The following is an 18,301-nucleotide window of genomic DNA, read 5'->3' as shown; positions in this document are numbered from 1 at the left end:
TTGGCATCATGACTTAAAATGATCTGGTAAAATGAATGGACGGCGTGGATAAGACACATGCATCACGGTAGCCCCACAGAGTTAACTCAGTAGTTTATAACGTACTGAGTTACTCAGTCCTTTAGGGCCACAAATCGACAGCTAGAACTGCACAGTCACACTGTGTTTTCAAGGCCAGGGGTCATCCACAAATCGGGCCCCACTAGATGTACGGTCCAGAATCACCAAACCGTACAACTTGCACATCTTGGATGTTTCGTTGCACGGCACGGGACAGCGGCCCACCGCAAACTCACATAAGTGCGCCACATGCATATGGTGACTAGTAATTAATGCCGGGGAGTTATTTGATACTCTGGCAGAGTTTCATGGCTGATACACAGCCGCTTGGAAATTGTATATGTGGCATCTCACCATACCAAAATCATACTGTTTGAATGATCCCAACCTCCGTTTCTTGACTACTTGTTTTAAATGAAATCAGGACTAATGGATACTTTTCATTTCAACCGTCCAAAAGATGACCACCAACCAGGTATGTAATTAAATTAATGTCCGTTTTGGTTTATGATCCATCTGAAATGGAACAATCAATACTAACGGTTTAATTGAGATAATTAAATGCAACATGTGCAAAAACTTAGAGCATGTGTATCAATCATGACACAGCGTCAGAGCATCAGAGAATTTTTGACATTAAAATGGGCCATCTTTTTGGAGAGTAAATTTCCAACCACACCTTTGACTAACTGAGGCCAAGATCCAGTTTTTGTGGTCAGAGATTGAAGACACCACATCTTGTCCTTTCTGTTGGCAAAGTGAGGTGGTTCCCTTCACACCACCGAGCATTTTAGCCAAACTAGTTTCATTTCTACGTGGCAACTGCACTATAATTTCCTGGGTCCCACTAACATGCGCCATTGAATGTTCACGTGATTAACCTACGCCATAGTGTAGCCACAGGATCATACCGGTCTATGTAGTTTAAATACACTTGATCATTCACGTGCTTCACGGGCTACCGTCTCTTGGATGGGCCGTATCATGAGCCCATCCAGATTGCCTCCTGTTGGACGGTTGACGAAACCCGTTAGAAGTAATCCATAGAATTGTTAGTTGATTGAACGGCTAGGATCACTCAGTAGGTGTTTGGTCCACCGATCAGACGGAATAGCGGCATTTATGACGAGCTCCTGGGAACATGGATGGTATACATCACACCATAACACATTACGATTTATCAGTTATATAGTAAGCTTTGTAAGCCCACACGCGCCACACGTGCCAGAATGGCACGCAGATGCCAGATCCAATCCAATCCAATCCATCAGGTTGGTCTGGCATTGTAGCTGTTTTGACGTAAATAGATCCAGTTGAGTGGGAAAGTATTCTTCTGGACCATTGTTTCCTACTGGAAATCGTATGGACGGTGAGATATCTTCTGATGAGAATTGTTCTTTCATGGATGGACACTAAGGGAAGAGATTATGGATTGAACGGTCTAGATCAGCAGATGGTGGGGCACAAGGGTAAGGAAAATGGAGATGGAGAGCAAGCATGTCTGAATTATTATAGGGTGATGATGATGTATGTAGCATGATGTGGACGTGTGAAACCCCACCATGTGCTAAAAAACACTCGGCTCAAATCAAGTAGAAACAACATGACTACGACTCACGGATGAACCAAGCTATCACCGACGAGATCTAGCCATGTGCATCCACACTGACTTGTGTGGCCCATCTACGTTGACAACCGAACCCATTTCCATTACTTTTTCAATATTTATTATAAATAAATAAATAAATCCATACATACATACATCTTCATCATCTAAACTGTACAAATCATGGGGCCTACAGTCGGTAGTTCATGACCCAAAAATACAAAAGAAATTGCAAGCGGATGATAGTTGGGCATATCTAATGGACAGTTAGGCCGTTAATAGTCAATCGTCACAATTCAACAAATAAATATGTTTTAAGTTGAGGCTGACTTAAATGGGTCCAGGGAGGAGCTCTGTGGGGCCCACCGTGATGTATAGGTTCTATCCACACTGTTCATCCATTTTTTTAAGATTATTTTAAGGTGTGAGGTCAAAAATGAGGTAGATCCAAGGCTCCAGTGGACAACACAACAGAAAGCAGCAGCAATGATAATGACACCTACAGTGATGTTCATTTTCCATCCAACTTGTTCATAAGGTCACGTAGCCTTGAAGAAGAGAAAACACAAATGTCAGCTTGATCCAAAACTTCCAATAAATTTGAAACGGTGAGCGTTCAATCCCCTGTGTGTGGGCCACTTGAGCCTTTGATCTGCCTCAATTTTTGGCACACACACTAAAACAATCTGGAAAAATGAATGAACGGAGTGGATAAAACGTATACATCACGGTGAGCCCCATAGAGCCCGTGCATGGAGACATTCCTCCTTTCGTTTTAAGGCTAGCTGTAGCCCATCTGCAGTCGTCCCACAATTTGTACGGTTTGGATTCAGTGAAGTACGCGCCCTATGAGGAATGGCAGACTGCATTCTCTGTCGGCATACGGAATAACTTCCTTTGAAAAAATAGCTTCGTTTTTTCGGTGGGGAGTTTAATGGATTTATTGCCCATATATATAGTATAGTATATTTAATGTTGCTCCAGAGAATGAGGGAAAAAAAAAAAAAACTCTTAAATCAAACCATCTTGGCATTGGACGGTGGAACGTTAACCACGTTTTTTATACTTATTGCCCACAGTTATGTTGATCCAGACTATTAAAATTATAGGCACATGATCAATGACCATCACTGGGATGGTTTCGAATATTAACCAACGGTCCAAATTCAGTAGCTAGAAACGATCGGCTAGTAAGTATGATTTTGAATTCAATCCCCATCCCCAACGTTCCTACAGTTCGGACGGTTTAGATTATATGCCACATTTTCCACCGAATCTTTAGGACGCGGTTTGGTTGGTGGCCGCAACACCAGCCGGCTAGCTGGTGTCAAATATCTGTGGGCCCACCATGATTTATGTGTTATATCACGCAGGCAGATGCAAAATGCTCAAGTGGACCACACCACAGGAAAACGTGGGGATTGAATGCTTACCGTTGATCATGCTAGTATTTGTGTTTTCCCTTCGTGACTTTACCAACGGTTTGGATGGAAAATAAATATTGTAGTGGACCTCAAGAAGTTTTCAACAATAGCCATTTAATCTCGGCAGTTTCCTGTGTTATTGGTCTATGTCCTAAAATGACTAGGAATGAGTGTGATGAGGTCGATCACCGCCTTATCGAAGGGGATAACTACGCGGGATAACTACTCCGGATCTATAGAGCTTCTTTGGACTCCTAACAGAGATATTTCATATCTACACAGGAAAATCAATAAAAATAAAAATAAATTCTAAAAAATACAAATTTCACTGCTTGATAATAAAACCGAATTTACAACCCTTTAAACAGTATTATTAAACATTGGAATAAGTTTCCGAATCAAATGCCAACTCAAATTATCTAAATTCTATAAAGTAAATTTACTATTTATAATAAGTGCCAAATTTAGCTTAACTATGTTATTCTCTTAATTTTTTTCAACGCTCGAAGCTCAAAGGATAAAGAGTTATAATCAAATTAAAAATGGAGATAAAATAGTTATATATGATTTTCGGGCAGGAGAAGCTACTTTACCCAACTAACCCATCTTTGCCAGGTTGCGAAATAAGCTTGTTGTAAGGTTCTGACGGTCCAGATCACCTCAGCCTTCTCCGGTCTGTCTTGGAGATGAAAGTGAACACAACCCGCTCTACATCGTAAAATGAGCTGGAAAAATGGATGGACAGCGTGGATAAAAGACATATTTCATGGTGGGTCATGAAGCTTTGACACCAGCTAGCTGGCTCGCGTTGCGGTCACGAGCCAAACCGCGTCCAAAAGATTCGGACCACGTATGATTGAATTCTTCTACCAGATGTTTAATGTTTGTTTTTTAACATATTCAAACTGTGGATGTGATTCTTGTATGGGTCCTCTGTTTTTGTTGCAAGCTTAAAAGAGCCATGGTTTTATTCCTTTCCATCCTTACCAAAAAACAACATGACGAATGTCACTTGCATGGGACCCGCTATTAAGACCTGTGATTTTGTCTGGGCCATCAACTCTATTCATAGGATGGGCACCTTCCATGATGAATGAACGTCCCAAAAATCAAGGGCTTGGAGTGGATGTCTTGTGCGCATCATGGTAGCCACACACCTATTTGTAAAATAACTATTGGTCCCACTATGATGTATGTGTTATATAGGTGCTGTACATCTGTTTTTACAACTTACTTTAGGGCATGAACCTAAAATTAAAGCCTATTCAAAACTCTAATAGACCACACCATAAGAAACAATGGAAATTAAAAGTTTACCATTGAAAATTTCTCAGAGCTACCGAAGTTATGGATTAAGCCGATATTTGTGTTTTCTCTAATTAGTAAATGCTTATGTACTTATGAATAGGTTGGATGACAAATAAACATCAATGTGGGCTCTAGAAAGGTTTCAACAGTGGAAATTATTATCCCCATGTGGTGTGGCCCACTTGCGCTTTAAATATCCTTCGATTTTGAGCTGATACTCTAAAATGAGGGGGTAAAGTGGATGAACGGTATGGATAAGGTAAATATACTACAGCGGGCCCACAAAGCTTACTCAACATGCTCAATAGGCAATCCAGCCAATAGAATAAGTTTGCCAAGGTTAATAAATGAAGAGGGAGAGAGGATAAATAAATGAGAAGAGGGGTGGCCAGTTTCCTCGTGGCGTTCACCACAATTTACATGCCCCAAGACAATCAAATTCAAAACTAAAGTAAGCCACAGCACAAGAAAATATTGAAGATTCCACACCCACCTTTTGAAAATTGTTGATATTTGTTTTCCCTTCAACAACGCCAGAATCACTTTTTATAAACAATTTAGAATGGCATATAAACATCACAGTGACCCAAAAAAGCTTTCTAGAACGAGCTTTTCCATCTCAACTAATGTCTTAAATGTAACTCAAATTTGGTTGCGAAAGTGATGAACGGAATGGATTTTACACAAATATCACGGTATAACCCTCAGGAATTCATAATGCAGAAACACCCAATAATAGTGTTGCAAGAAACTCGCCTTGGATATGGGGGTGTGATGACTCAGGAGTAGATCCGCATGTGAGGTGCTATTCAGGCAATTTCTCCCAAATTCGGGCTAGCAGCGCATCCACATACCCACGCAATGGACCAAAAGTGATGATGGTGGCTATTATTTAATTCATACTTTTTAAATTTTATTTATTTCATATTGGAAAGTGAGCATTTTCAAAAGTAGCCCAACAATTCTGACTCAAAAGTGCATGTGTGGCTTTATTTGATTTTTGGGCCATGGCATCTTCTCAGTGCAACCAACCCGATGAACTGCTCAGATCTCTAACACGTGTGCTCACACTATAACTATAAAACCTTTTCCTAAATCCAAATCCTTCACGATCAAGCACCTTTTGTAGTATGTGTGAGTTAGTTATTCAGGGTTCAATCCTGACCAGTGGATCAACCTGACTCTTGGGCTAAGGCATCATATCGACAGGCATGCACACAGTAATACTCTTCATGGAAGGAAAGATGAAAGATTTTCAAGTGTGAGTTTCAAAAGATGGGTTAAATAAATAAAGGCAAGTCATATTCTTAAAAACCCCCCAACCATAGCTTTTAGTCATTTTAAGGGAGAAATTCAAGGGTGGGAATTGGTTGTCATGGTCCCTTGAAGGAGGTTTGGGATTAAGTTGAGTTTGTATGGGGTTTTTTTTCTCTCTCTCTCTAATACACACCTACACCACCACACTCGTCACGATGTGTACTTGAACCCATAACCTCTGTGTTGAAACTCTTGTGAGTAGAGCTGGACACAAACCAAGCTAGCTTGAAAGCTTGGCTCAGATTAGTTTGGAAAAGCTTGGCTCAGATTAGTTCAAATAGAAATTCAAATCAAACCAAGCTTCGGAGACAAGCTCATTTAAAAAACCAAACAAAGCTCAAACCAAGGCAATACCGATTCGGTTAGGCTAGAAGCTCAACTAGTTTGACTCGGCTCATAGATTGTATGCACACTTTTCCCATAGTGTGATCCAATTGAGCTTTGGATATGATTCAATTTTGGGATCATGTCCTAAAATGACAGGTAAAAATGGATGGACAGCATAAATAATACATATAAATGATGGCGTGGATAATACACATTACATGAATGCACACTGTTTCCATTGGTTTATTCAAACTTGGCTTGGCTTTACTCAGATATTTGGACCAAACCAAACTAAGCTCAAGCTTGTAAGATATGGACCAAACCAAGCTCAAAGAGTAGAGATAGGCTCAAATCGAATAGGGGGTGCCATGAGTGGTAGACTCACAAGTAGAGCTGTACACATGCTGAGCCCAACTTGATTACCCACGGGCATCATTATTTTTATGGATTAGACTTTTAGTTTATATAAAATTAATCCTTTTTGAGACATCAATTTGTTTGTACACATGTACCCTTGAGCCATCCCACCCAATACCAAAATAGCTACATAGAATTGTCTCCCAAATTGAAAGGTTAGATTCAAATACATGTACCACTTTTTATGTAGGATAGAGATCGAGGATGACTTTAAGGATAGTCATAACTATTTAACCAGTTATCAAAATCACACGTATAATCTCAGCAAACCCTATGTCCAGGCTCATTGACCCAAAGTCCATCGGTGAACAGTTTAGCTGAATAAGGTCATTTTAGATGTTAAATTTAAGTCCAAATTCAAATTTTACATTTTTTTTTCTGTCGTTTTTCAAGTTTAAAGAGTAGTCCTAACTTGATCTTTGTTTTAAGAGTGGTTAATGAGCTTTGGTAGGTTTAGACATCATTATTATTAATTAAGTTGATTATTTCAGGAAAACTAACTATTTTGGTTAAAGTCAGCAATCTTTTGCGTATATAAGCAAATATTACGTGGGTTGTAGATGAACAATGCATTCATTATTTTCAATTTTATCTTTATTTTGGAGTTTTTTTCCTTGCAGATTCAAGGTTTATAGTAGGGAATCAGACAGTGTTTCTTTCCATGTTGGTGTAGGACATCCTTGCATTCTCACACATTAACGTTTCAAGTTAGATCATGCTTTATGAAAGTACTAGTGGAAATGACATAATGAGTTGTTAGCAAAGAGAGGAAAGTAATTTCTAAGAAGAGAAATTATTTTAATAAAGATGCATTTTTTTATAGAGAAATTCACTTAGCACATTACTTTACCTTGTAAATGATCTAAATACCCTTCATATTTGTTTCAAGCCCTTTCCCATGTCCATCAATAATGTTAGTTTTAGCAATTTGAAAAAAAAAATAAAAAATCAGTTGAGAATTGTACCTAGCAACTCGTTGATTCATAATTTCAGTGTTTTTTTAAAATCAAAATCACACCAAGCCCAAGAGGTTCGCTACAAGACGTCCCAACATATTGTTATAGGAAGCGTATATAACCAATTGATCTGGGTCCCTGTATAATGTTATAAGATGAGATTATAACCAATACATCTCTTTGCTTCAGAAATCTTTATGACAAAAAATTATAAATTTTCAATCAACTGTCAAAGAGACCGTCCATATTCAAGGGAAGAGAGTTGAATGATCAAAGAGTTGAATTTTTCCAACATGCAAGTTCTGTTTTCTTTTTCCCCCTTGGCATCCCAAAGGATCGTGTGGCCTATCATAGAAGCAGTTTGGACCACTGTAACATTCCCATCATATAAGCTGTTTTGATATAAAACAGTCCAAACTCATCTATGCTTTTTAGAGAATCATATAAATTCATCTGAGATTGGGAGATGGAGTAGATTTGTTACAATGATGGACCATCAGCAACACTATAGGATTGCAAGAAAATTGCATCATCACAAAAAAATTAGAAGTATGGTACTCAAAGTTCTCCTCCAAGCTTTTTCGGGCCCCCCTAAGAGGCTCAAAACTAGTTCATGCCAGGAGAAACTACCCTAACCAGCTGTGCTATTCGGGCTGTAGAACATAGGGCGAGACGCATGATAGAAATGGCACAATTGAAGTTATAAACTAAGTTGTTAGGCAGTCCAGTATACTAAAATGGACCTCTAGAGAACCGCACCAGCAACAGAACCACATACCATCGTCGCTCTTCTTAGCCTTTTCTGCAAAATTACAAGGCCGCAGCAGCATATACACTGAATATACATGCAATATGTTCAATCTTAAATTTTGAATGGGAAGTGATGGAGCATTCAAGAATAACAAATCATGTGGAAGCACTCATGAACAGTCCACCTCGAGCAGGAAAAAATCCACTGGTTAGACATTGTAATTCAATACAATAGCCAAACAAAATCACAAGAAGCTTAGTCAGATAACAATAATTCAAGAAAGCAAAGCAAAGCGACAGAGTTCTTAACCGAATTAGTCTATTATCAAACAAAAAAACGGGAGGATGACAATGTAAAGGCACGCTTTCATTCTGGCAAGGCAAAAAATTCAATTCATGCCATCAATCGATCAATAATCTGAAGGGGCGATTACGTCATCGATCTTCAGTATCATCTTGACAACCTGTGTCGCTAGCAAGATCTGCTGCTGCTTCCCTATCAGGGTCTCGAAGACATTCTGCTCCCGCATGTCATTTGTACCAACATCATTGCAGTCTATGCCACAATGTGGATTGCTCTCCTGCACACACCAATTGATGTTTAGGAAATGGTCCATTCAATTCAAGACAAGCTGCACAATCCCTGACCACAGAATATAAGTCAGCTGTCCCAAGTCTTTACTACGTAGTTCACTCATTGGTCTCGGGATTCAGTCATCTAGACTGTCGCTCTGATGGAGCCCAACAAAAGTGGGCCATGCCCAAAAAATATACTTGATTGGTAGATTTGGAGATGTATTGATATGGAGATCAATACAGCCATGGTCCAACTTCAACTAGGAAAAAAGGCCCAAGATTGGATAGTTAGGATCATGGATTGAAATATCTGAAAAGTATCAGGCTATAAGCCGATACAAACGTATAGTGTCTGTATTCTCAATAAGATGCACATGCCCCAGTTTATATATATATATATATATATATATATATATATATATATATATAGGGCATACTGGCACCCAATATGTCTAATTCGGCTGTAAAGGCCTAAATTTATTTATTTATTTATTTATTTATTTTAAATATTCTCTTTTCCTTTTCACATAAATCATGGAAGAACCTTAGAAAGTCATTTTACACTAGATCTAGGCCTATTTTGGAGATCATAACAAAAGATTTGGAGTAGGATTCAACAAATCGAAGCCAAATGGAAAATCAGAAAAAAGGGTAAATCATCGACCTTTTTTCAGTGTTCTAATCTTCTTTCTGATCGTATTTCAATGCAATGGGCCATAATTCACCAAATCGTGTTTTATTTATGTTCAAGTATGGCCCATATGGTTGAAGCCAACAGACCACATTCTTATATATATATATATATATATATATATATATATATATATATATATATATATATATGTTGGAATTTGGGTACACCATTATAGTCCAAAATAAAAGAAAGAAAAAATGATAGATTCTTGAATATCTCATTGTTTCCCTTTTTCTAATACTTTTTCTTAATTTTGTCTTTAAAAAACCCAACGAGGTTTGGGCGAATGGTCTTCACCATAGGTTTGCTCCCTACATGTGAGGGTTCGATTCCCCTCCTTGGTTTTACCTGATACATGGGTGATTGCGTGTATCCGCATGGATTAGTCTCACTTCAAAAAGAGGTGGGGACACCCTGTGTCTTCAAAAAAAAAAAAAAAATCCACCAATATAGGCCAATACGGTGCAGATACAGGCTGCTACCAATATGCAATGCCTGTATCATATCGTTTTTCAACAAAGCTGATACGCCCCTAATACCAATATTCAGAACCCTGGTTAGGATCCACCAATCTGGGAGATTACCAGCCATGGAGCAACTGTTGTGACAGATCACTGATCTGGCTCATAAACTCAAAGTCCACGGATAGTATGCATATCTTGAGGTTGCCACATATCCCAAACACTGTACAAAAGTCATGGATGAAAACAAGCCTCATAACCAGCTTGGTAGCCCAGTTGGTTGTGTACCCACTTCAACAAGGCATTGCCCAGGATTGAGCCTCCTTGCCATGGTGTTCAGAGAGGCGGTGGCTCCAACACCCAACCAAAAGAAAAGGGGAAAAGAAAAAGAAAACCAAGCCTCATAACATACCTTGATTTGCTGAGCCTTGACTGCAGTCAATGTATCAATGGGTTGGAGCCCACTGTTCTCAGCAAGGGCCATTGGAATGGCATCCAAAGCATCTGCAAAGGCCCTGATAGCATACTGCAGAAGTAGAGAATTCGGCGAGTTCATTTACAGAACATATGTGGTGATGAGAAGAATGAAAAATGGCAGAATTCCTTTTACCTGCTCAACTCCAGGATATCTATCGGCTGCTGTCTCAACAGCAATTGAGCAAGATATTTCAGCAGACCCACCACCATATACGATAGAATTGTTCCGGATGAGATTTCTTGCAACACACAAGGCATCATGGATGCTGCGCTTTGTTTCCTCTATCATCATTTTGTTACCTAAACCATAAAAAAGCTTGATCAATAACAAGTAATTTGCTTAGGCCCTGTTTGGAAAACACCTAAAATTGAATTTTTATCTCATTTTAGTTAACAATAATGATGGATAACAGAACTTGATCCCTAACACATAATGAGTTTGTGTTAACAGTAATTAGTATTAGAGATCAAGATCTCCAATACATAATTACTGTTAATTAAAATGAGACTCAATTTTAGGCATCTACCAAACAGGGCCTTAGTCTTCTGCTACCTCATTTCCACAATACATGGGCCTTGGACTGATCTATGCTTAGCAGGATACTTCTATTTTAGATTCATGATTTCAGGCTATCTTGACAAAATGAAGTTTCCTAAGAAATGGTTGTACAAGCAAGGGCTCACAAACAAGCAGGTGTCAATAACAAATATGAACAGACTAGGGTTCAAACAAGGACTCTTTTTGTTGCTATGATAAAGCCTATGAATGTCAATAGCATAATCAAACCTGTGAAAACAAGCTTGTTCTTCACTTTATGCCTGTGACAAAGAGCATATCTTCTTCTTCTTCTTCTTCACATCTATGACAGAACACATCTTTTTTCTCATATTTATGACAGACAGCACATCTTCACAAAGATCATATCATAATCACACCTAGACTGTTTTCTTTTTCTTTGTGCCGATGAGAAAGAGCATATCATGATTGTGCCTATGACTGTGACTTCTTCTTCCACCCCATCCCCTTCTGTTCATTTTCTTGTGAAGCTTAGAATTTACAGTTTAAAACTATAGATTTTAATAAAATAACTGGTCGCAGTTATGGGTGAAAGCAGGACCTGCAAGATGGAATTTTGTTTCCTTCATTCTTATTTATTTGTTTTGTTTAAAGGTGATTTGATACCTTTATACCCCAAAAGATATCTACATCTACATCTACCCACTAGCATTTAAAAAAGAAGTCATAGCACCCATTACAAAGGCCATTTTAATGAGAAACACTCAAGTCCACATTGTGTTATGTAACAAAAACGCCTATTGAATTAATGATTATTTTCTCAGTTGTGGGCTGATACATAACAGAATATAGACCCTTACACAAGCCATTTTTTGTACACCAATGTAATGCTATAGTTGCACAGAGGGAGAAGCAAAGCGGCAAAAGGTTCATGTGTGGGAGTGGAAACCGTCTGTTTCAAAATGTAAACAAGTATAAATAGGTAGGAAGCAGGAGTTAGAAGCACGATTCAAAGCGGATGCAGCATCTATAGTTCAAAGAATCCAACAACTATGTTCATAACATTGTTTTTGAAACCTTGGCATTAAGAACTTCTACGAGGGATTTGGAGTTTGTTTTGGGTTTCTTTAGAACCGTGGACCCTACAAGAAAAATATCTCAAAATCTCCCTAATCACTTGACATATTTGAGTCAATTTTCTATATTTTTTCTACATCTTGTCATGCCATCGACTGAATGTTGTGTACATGGAAAATTATGAACACCTTTGGCCGAAGTGCTGGTCAAATTAGTAGTTTCTCTTAGAAAGGATAACGAAATTTTCAGCCTCAAAGTTAAGCTCCCTTATTTCATTGAAACGTGGTCCAACTCCAAGGTCCAGAAAATGATTTCTATACTTTGCCCAAGATATCACATTCTTTGAATGTTCTTTTTTTTTTTTTTTTAAAGATTAATGGAAATTTTATTAAAGGCTTGCAACCAAAGCAAAGCAGGAAAAGAAAGGTTGTGGAAAATATGGTTGGAGAACACAGTCGGTTGACTAGGGAATCTGCCAAGTTGGCTTGGAGAACATCAGGCCATAGAAAATTCCCAAAGTTCTTTCAAACTTGGCCAAGTTTTCACTCAGTGGATTGGCAGACTCACAAAACTCGGATATCATTGTTATGGCCATTAGAAACAACGCAATGTTTTAGAAAATACAGTCCAACCACTACATTGCCAATTATTGTGTTGATAAATCACCTTGGAATACATAATGTATCATCCAACTAGTGCTGCACTCAGTAAGTTTCCAGGGTAAATCTTAGTGGGAGCTGTACTTGACTAAATCTTAGCCCATTGCAAAATATTCCAAATCCTTTCAAAAGATAGGCCAATTCCATTTCAAAACTTTCAGCCACCTTTGCCAACTCTACATACCCATTTGAAGATAGTGGAGCTGGATGTTAAATGGTGCCAGTGGACCAAATTCACCAAGCTTTGGGCTGACCAGCTAAGGGTCATGCTCAGGCAACATAATTTGCTAGATTAAATAATTGACCTAGGCCCAGTCCTAGATTAGACTAAATCTGTCAATATCTCCCTCAAGCCTAGGTATAGACATGACCATAAATGATAATGGTCTGGGAAGGCTCCGATCAGCAAATGGGTTGGGCCCATGACTAGCTTTGAAGCCAATTAAGAAAGGGCCAGTCATGGCCCAAAACGAACTCAGCTCAATCCAAATCATTGCCACTCTAGCAGGTTCTCACTCGAGCTTGATGGGGGAAGTCTACAAGAGGAGAAGGCAGGGGTGGGGCCCGCGAGTCTTCTCTAGGCCCCACATGTCAGCCAACCACTCTTGAAAGCCAAAATAAGTGGTGCAATTGGGCCCCTTGAGCCCAACCAGTGCACATGTGCTTTTTGTTAAGAAAAGTTTCTTGCAAGGGTATTTTTGTAATGAGTCTTTTGTAGGGGGTATTTTGTAATGTCTTTAAGTCAGCCTAGCAGCTTTATCAAGGGTTTTCTTAGAGGAAATGAAACAACATTGTAATTTTTGGTTTCGAAGAAAGAAAGAACTTTCCCTAGTAGAGGTGTTGATTCCTTTCCTTTGTCTTGGTGCTGACTACAAGATTTTCACCAGTGCTAATTCCGGTGAACCCTCTCTATTTTCTCCCCTCTAATCCTCTATAATCTTCTTCTTCTCTTCTTATCTTCACATCTTTTTTTAACCCTTTAGTCCCTGGTCTTTCTCTTTATTTCTTCATTCTCGTTGTTCGTCCACTATCAAGTTGATGACAGAGACTTAGTTTTTCCAATGTTGACTTGCACAGGCAAATCCTACCATGTGCTCGCACACATGGCGGATCAAATCGACTACTTTGTGCATTGCATGGACACATTGCGGATGCGAGTAGAGCGATTGGAATCAAGGCGTGATGGAAGTGGTGTACCAGCAAACCCTACACAGGACACAAGATGACGAGACTTCCGGACAACATGTAGTGGAAGAAGGTGAGATCAATGATCTTCCTTGAGAGCATCCAGTGGCACCTGCTAATTTAACCGCCGATAGGACTGTTCGAGAGCAACCTATTCCTCCAAGAGAGGCGTTCATGGAGACCGTACCCAGGTATCTTGAAGAGGACCGACCTGAGCAGAATTATAAGGCCAATGATATTACGAAGACAGTGAGAATAGATGTGCCTGACTTCACTGGCAAGTTGGAGCCCAATCAATTTATTGATTGGTTGACAGCATTGGAGGATTATTTCGAACGGTGCAACATGGATGATGATCATCGAGACTGATTTGAGAAGATGAAGCTGAAAGGTCATGCTCGTGTTTGGTGGAGAAGTGTGGGAGACCATATGCATCGACTTGACCAGCCACTCATTGCTCATTGGGAAGAGATAAAATTGAAGTTGAAAGAGAAGTATCTTCCACTTGATTATGAGGATATGTTTTATAAACAGCTGGTCAAACTCTGACAAGGGAACATGAACGTGGAAGAATACATGGAGCACTTCAACAAACTCACGATCCATTGTCGAATCAATGAGATAGATGATGCCTTCCAATTAGCTCCAAAAATTGAGCAACAACTTAAACAGCCCGTGGGGGAGAAGATTTGATATTGTTGTCAGGGAGTAGGTGAGTCGAAGAGGTGTTGAAATTAGTTGGACAGCAAAGGCTCCAGATAATGCAACAACCGGCAGACCTGCATGTTAAAGGCCACCCCGTTTGGCGGAGAATAAAGGCAAGGCGCCTGCTAGAACTGATTCACGTAGGGATATTAAGGACGTGGACTGCTATAGTTGTGGTGGAAAGGAGCATTATGCATCCCATTGCCCCTGGAAAGTTAATGTTATTTGCGCGGAAGAAGAGGACAAAAAATCTGAAGGGAAAAAAGATCCATGTGAGGCCGATGAACAGCAAGAAAACACTTGTGAATGTGGCCCGGAAGACTGAATATTGGCCGTTGTTCGAAGAGTACTTGTCACCCCAAAAAAGGAAGAGGCAGAAGATTGGCAATGAACTACTCTTTTTCAAACTAGAGTTATGTGTGGTGATAAGGTATGCAACCTGATTATTGATGGGGGAAGTTGCTCAAATGTGGTATTGCAGGAACTGGTCTAGAAGATACAATTACTAGTGGAGGCACACCCGCAGCCCTACAAGATCACATGGGTCAATGACGTGACCATTCCAATATCCAAGAGGTGCTTGGTGAACTTCAAGATAGGCCACTATGAGGACTCTGTTTGGTGCGATGTAGTTCCAATGAACATCTCTCATATACTTCTCGAAAGGCATTGGCTTTATGACCGAAAGGTGTTTAGTGATGGAGAGGCCAACACATTTACCTTCAAATTCAATGGCAAGAAGATTCTACTTATGCCTATGAAAGCAAGTGAACCAGTGAAAGAGAAGGTCAAGCCAAAGAAGCCATCCAATGTCTTATATATGAGACAATTCGAAGAAGAGAGCAAAGCAGGAGCTGTTGTGTATGCTCTAGTGAGGCGGGAGGTTAAAGACAAAGTCTCGAGAAAGAGCAAGTGATGAATCCGTAGGTGGAAAGGTTGGTGTCTGAATTTTCAGATCTGGTACCTGATGAGTTGTTGGATGAACTACCACCTATGAGGGATGTTCAGCATGTTATCGACCTTGTCCTTGGATTTATGCTTCCTAATCTACCATCCTACAGGATGAATCTAACCAAATACACCGAGTTAAAGAAGCAGGTTGATGAATTGTTGTGGAAAGGCTTCATCAAAAAAAGCCTTAGTCCGTGTGTGTCCCGACCTTGTTGACACCAAAGAGAGACAAAAGTTGGCGAATGTGTGTGGACAACCATACCATAAGTAAAATAACCGCCAAGTACCGCTTCCTAATACCACGACTTGATGACATGGTCAACATGTTGGTTGGCTCCCAAGTCTTTTTGAAGATCGGCTTGAGAAGCGGCTACCACTAGATTCGGATCAGACCACGAGACGAGTGGAAGACATCATTCAAAACAAAGGATGGGCTCTACGAATGGTTGGTTATGCCTTTCAGACTAACCAATGCTCCTAGGATCTTCATGTGGATCATGATTCAGTTACTACGTCCCTTTTCGGTCGCTTCATTGTTGTCTATTTTGATGATATACTTGTATATAGCAAAGAGGCTTCCGAGCACATTGATCACCTTCAACAAGTTATGAGGGTTCTCAAAAAAGAAAAACTCTACATTAACTTGAAGAAGTGCACTTTTATGAGTGCAAGCGTGACTTTTCTTGGCTTTGTGGTCTCTTCACATGGTGTAGAAGCTGACAAAACAAAAAACAAAAAACAAAAAAAGCTGACCCAAATAAAGTCAAAGCAATGTTGGACAGGCCTATTATTACTATGTGCATGAAACGCGAAGTTTCCATGGATTGGCTATTTTCTACAGGAGATTTATCATAAATTTCAACATCATTACGGCACCGATTATTCTATGTTTGATGAAGGTGCAGTTTATGTGGACCAAGGCAGTCTACTAAAGCTTTTGAAGATATAAAAGCTAAGATGACCACAGCCCTAGTTCCTCAACTGTCGGACTTCAACAAGGTCTTCAAGGTTACTTGTGATGCTTCTCATGTCGGCATTGGAGGGGTACTTAGTCAAGATGAACACCAGATGGCTTACTTAAGTGCAAATTTGAATGAAGCCAAATAGAAATACTCAACATATGATGTGGAATTTTACACAATGGTGCAGACACTGAGGCATTGGAGGCATTACCTCATCGGCAAGGAGTTTGTTCTTTACTCTGACCATGAATCACTCAAGTACATCAATTCCCAAAAGAAGTTCACAGGCATGCCAAATGGAGCACTCATCTCCAAGAGTTCACCTTTGTGCTAAAACATAGGTTATGAGTTGAGAACAGGACCATTGATGCATTGAGTAGGCGAGCCCACTTGTTGACAACAATGTCAGTAGAAGTGATTGGCTTCGACCAGATGAAGCGTGATTACAGGAGAGATGGTGATTTTGGTCAAATAGATTTTCATATCAACAAGTATAATGCAGAGGCATTTTCACATCGAGCTCAAGTGAGGTAGCCTGTGGGATGCGAGGACACACTCGGGGGGTGGGTGACTGATGTGATGCAGAACCCATGTGAAGTGGGGCCCACGAGGAAGGTTCGGCTGAGGTCCTAACCCACGGGATGTAGAGCTTGGGCTATGAGATAAAAGGATTGATTCGCCACTTTATCAGTTCGAGCTTTTAGAGCAAGTGATCAATTGTCCTGCATCAAAGTACTTTACCCAAGGTTCAGTGTGCATGATGGGTATCTCTTCTTTGGAACTCGTCTATGTACACCCGGCACTTCTCTATGGGAGCATGTGATGTGCGAATTACATGCAGGTGGCCTCAGCGGTCATTTTGGACGTGACAAGGCAGTTGCTCTAGTAGAAGATAGATTTTATTGGCCATCCTTGAAGCGAGATGTGGCTAAATGGGTGCAACAATCTTGAATTTGCCAACTTGCCAAAGGACAAAAGCAAAATACAGAGTTATACACGTTGCTACCGGTGCCTCAAGAACCATGGCAAGAAATCAGTACGTATTTTGTTTTGGGGTTTCCGAAGATTGCACAAGGTAATGATTCCATCTTTATCATAGTGGATCGCTTTTCTAAGATAGCTCATTTTATCCCTTGCTCTAAGACCTTAGATGCTCTAAAGATAGCCACCTTGTTCTTCCGGGAGGTGATTTGCTAACACGATGTGCCAAAGTCCATCGTATCCGATAGGGACGTGAAGTTGAAAACTTTGTGGAAGATTATAAGCACCAAGCTTAAGTTTGCGACTACCTAGCATCCTCAAACAGATGGTCAAACAGAGGTAGTTAATCAGAGTTTGGGAAATCCATTACAGTGGTTAGTTGGCAACCATGTTTCGAGGTGGGACCAAATTTTGTCAATGGCCGAATTTGCTTACAACAATTCGGTTAATCGATCAACTAAACTATCACCATTTGAGATAGTGTTGGGAATGAAACAAGGCAACCCATTGATTTGATTACCCTACCTTTAGACGCACAACTGAGCAAGGAAGCTGAAACTTTTTCCCAACATGTGTTTGACATCCATGAAGAGTTAAGGAGGAAGATAACAACCAACAATGAAAGATATAAAGCACAAGCTGACTTGCATCAACGCTTCCTAGAATTCAAAGAGACAGAGGGTGGCCAAGTGATGGTTCATCTCCAACCAGAAAGATTTTCTAAAGGGAAGTATCAAAAGCTTCACTCCATGAGCGCAAGTCCTTTCAAAATATTGAAGAAAATCAGCGCTAATAGCCTAATGCTGAATATTTGCATATCAACTTAACATTCAACGTTGAAGACTTAACTCTTTATCATGGCCACCATGACAATGAAGGATATGAAGAGCA

General features: G+C 39.9%; 1 protein-coding gene across 1 annotated transcript in view; it reads right to left on the bottom strand.

The window, feature by feature from the left end:
- Nucleotides 1-8,338: 8,338 nt before the first annotated feature.
- The window catches only part of LOC131246185 (T-complex protein 1 subunit epsilon), a 37,022-nt gene continuing 27,059 nt past the window's right edge, over nt 8,339-18,301 (bottom strand). The window contains exons 7-9 of the mRNA XM_058246093.1: nt 10,507-10,673; nt 10,309-10,422; nt 8,339-8,746 (exon numbers count right to left, since the gene is read on the bottom strand). Of these exons, the coding sequence (XP_058102076.1) occupies nt 8,576-8,746; nt 10,309-10,422; nt 10,507-10,673 (452 nt within the window). The 3' untranslated portion in view covers nt 8,339-8,575. The remainder of the gene's footprint in view (nt 8,747-10,308; nt 10,423-10,506; nt 10,674-18,301) is intronic.

This window comes from Magnolia sinica, chromosome 5 (genome assembly GCF_029962835.1).
Source record: "Magnolia sinica isolate HGM2019 chromosome 5, MsV1, whole genome shotgun sequence".
Classification (NCBI taxonomy): Eukaryota; Viridiplantae; Streptophyta; class Magnoliopsida; order Magnoliales; family Magnoliaceae; genus Magnolia; species Magnolia sinica.
Note: the sequence above shows the minus strand (reverse complement) of the source record. Positions and strands in the feature narration are given on the sequence as shown.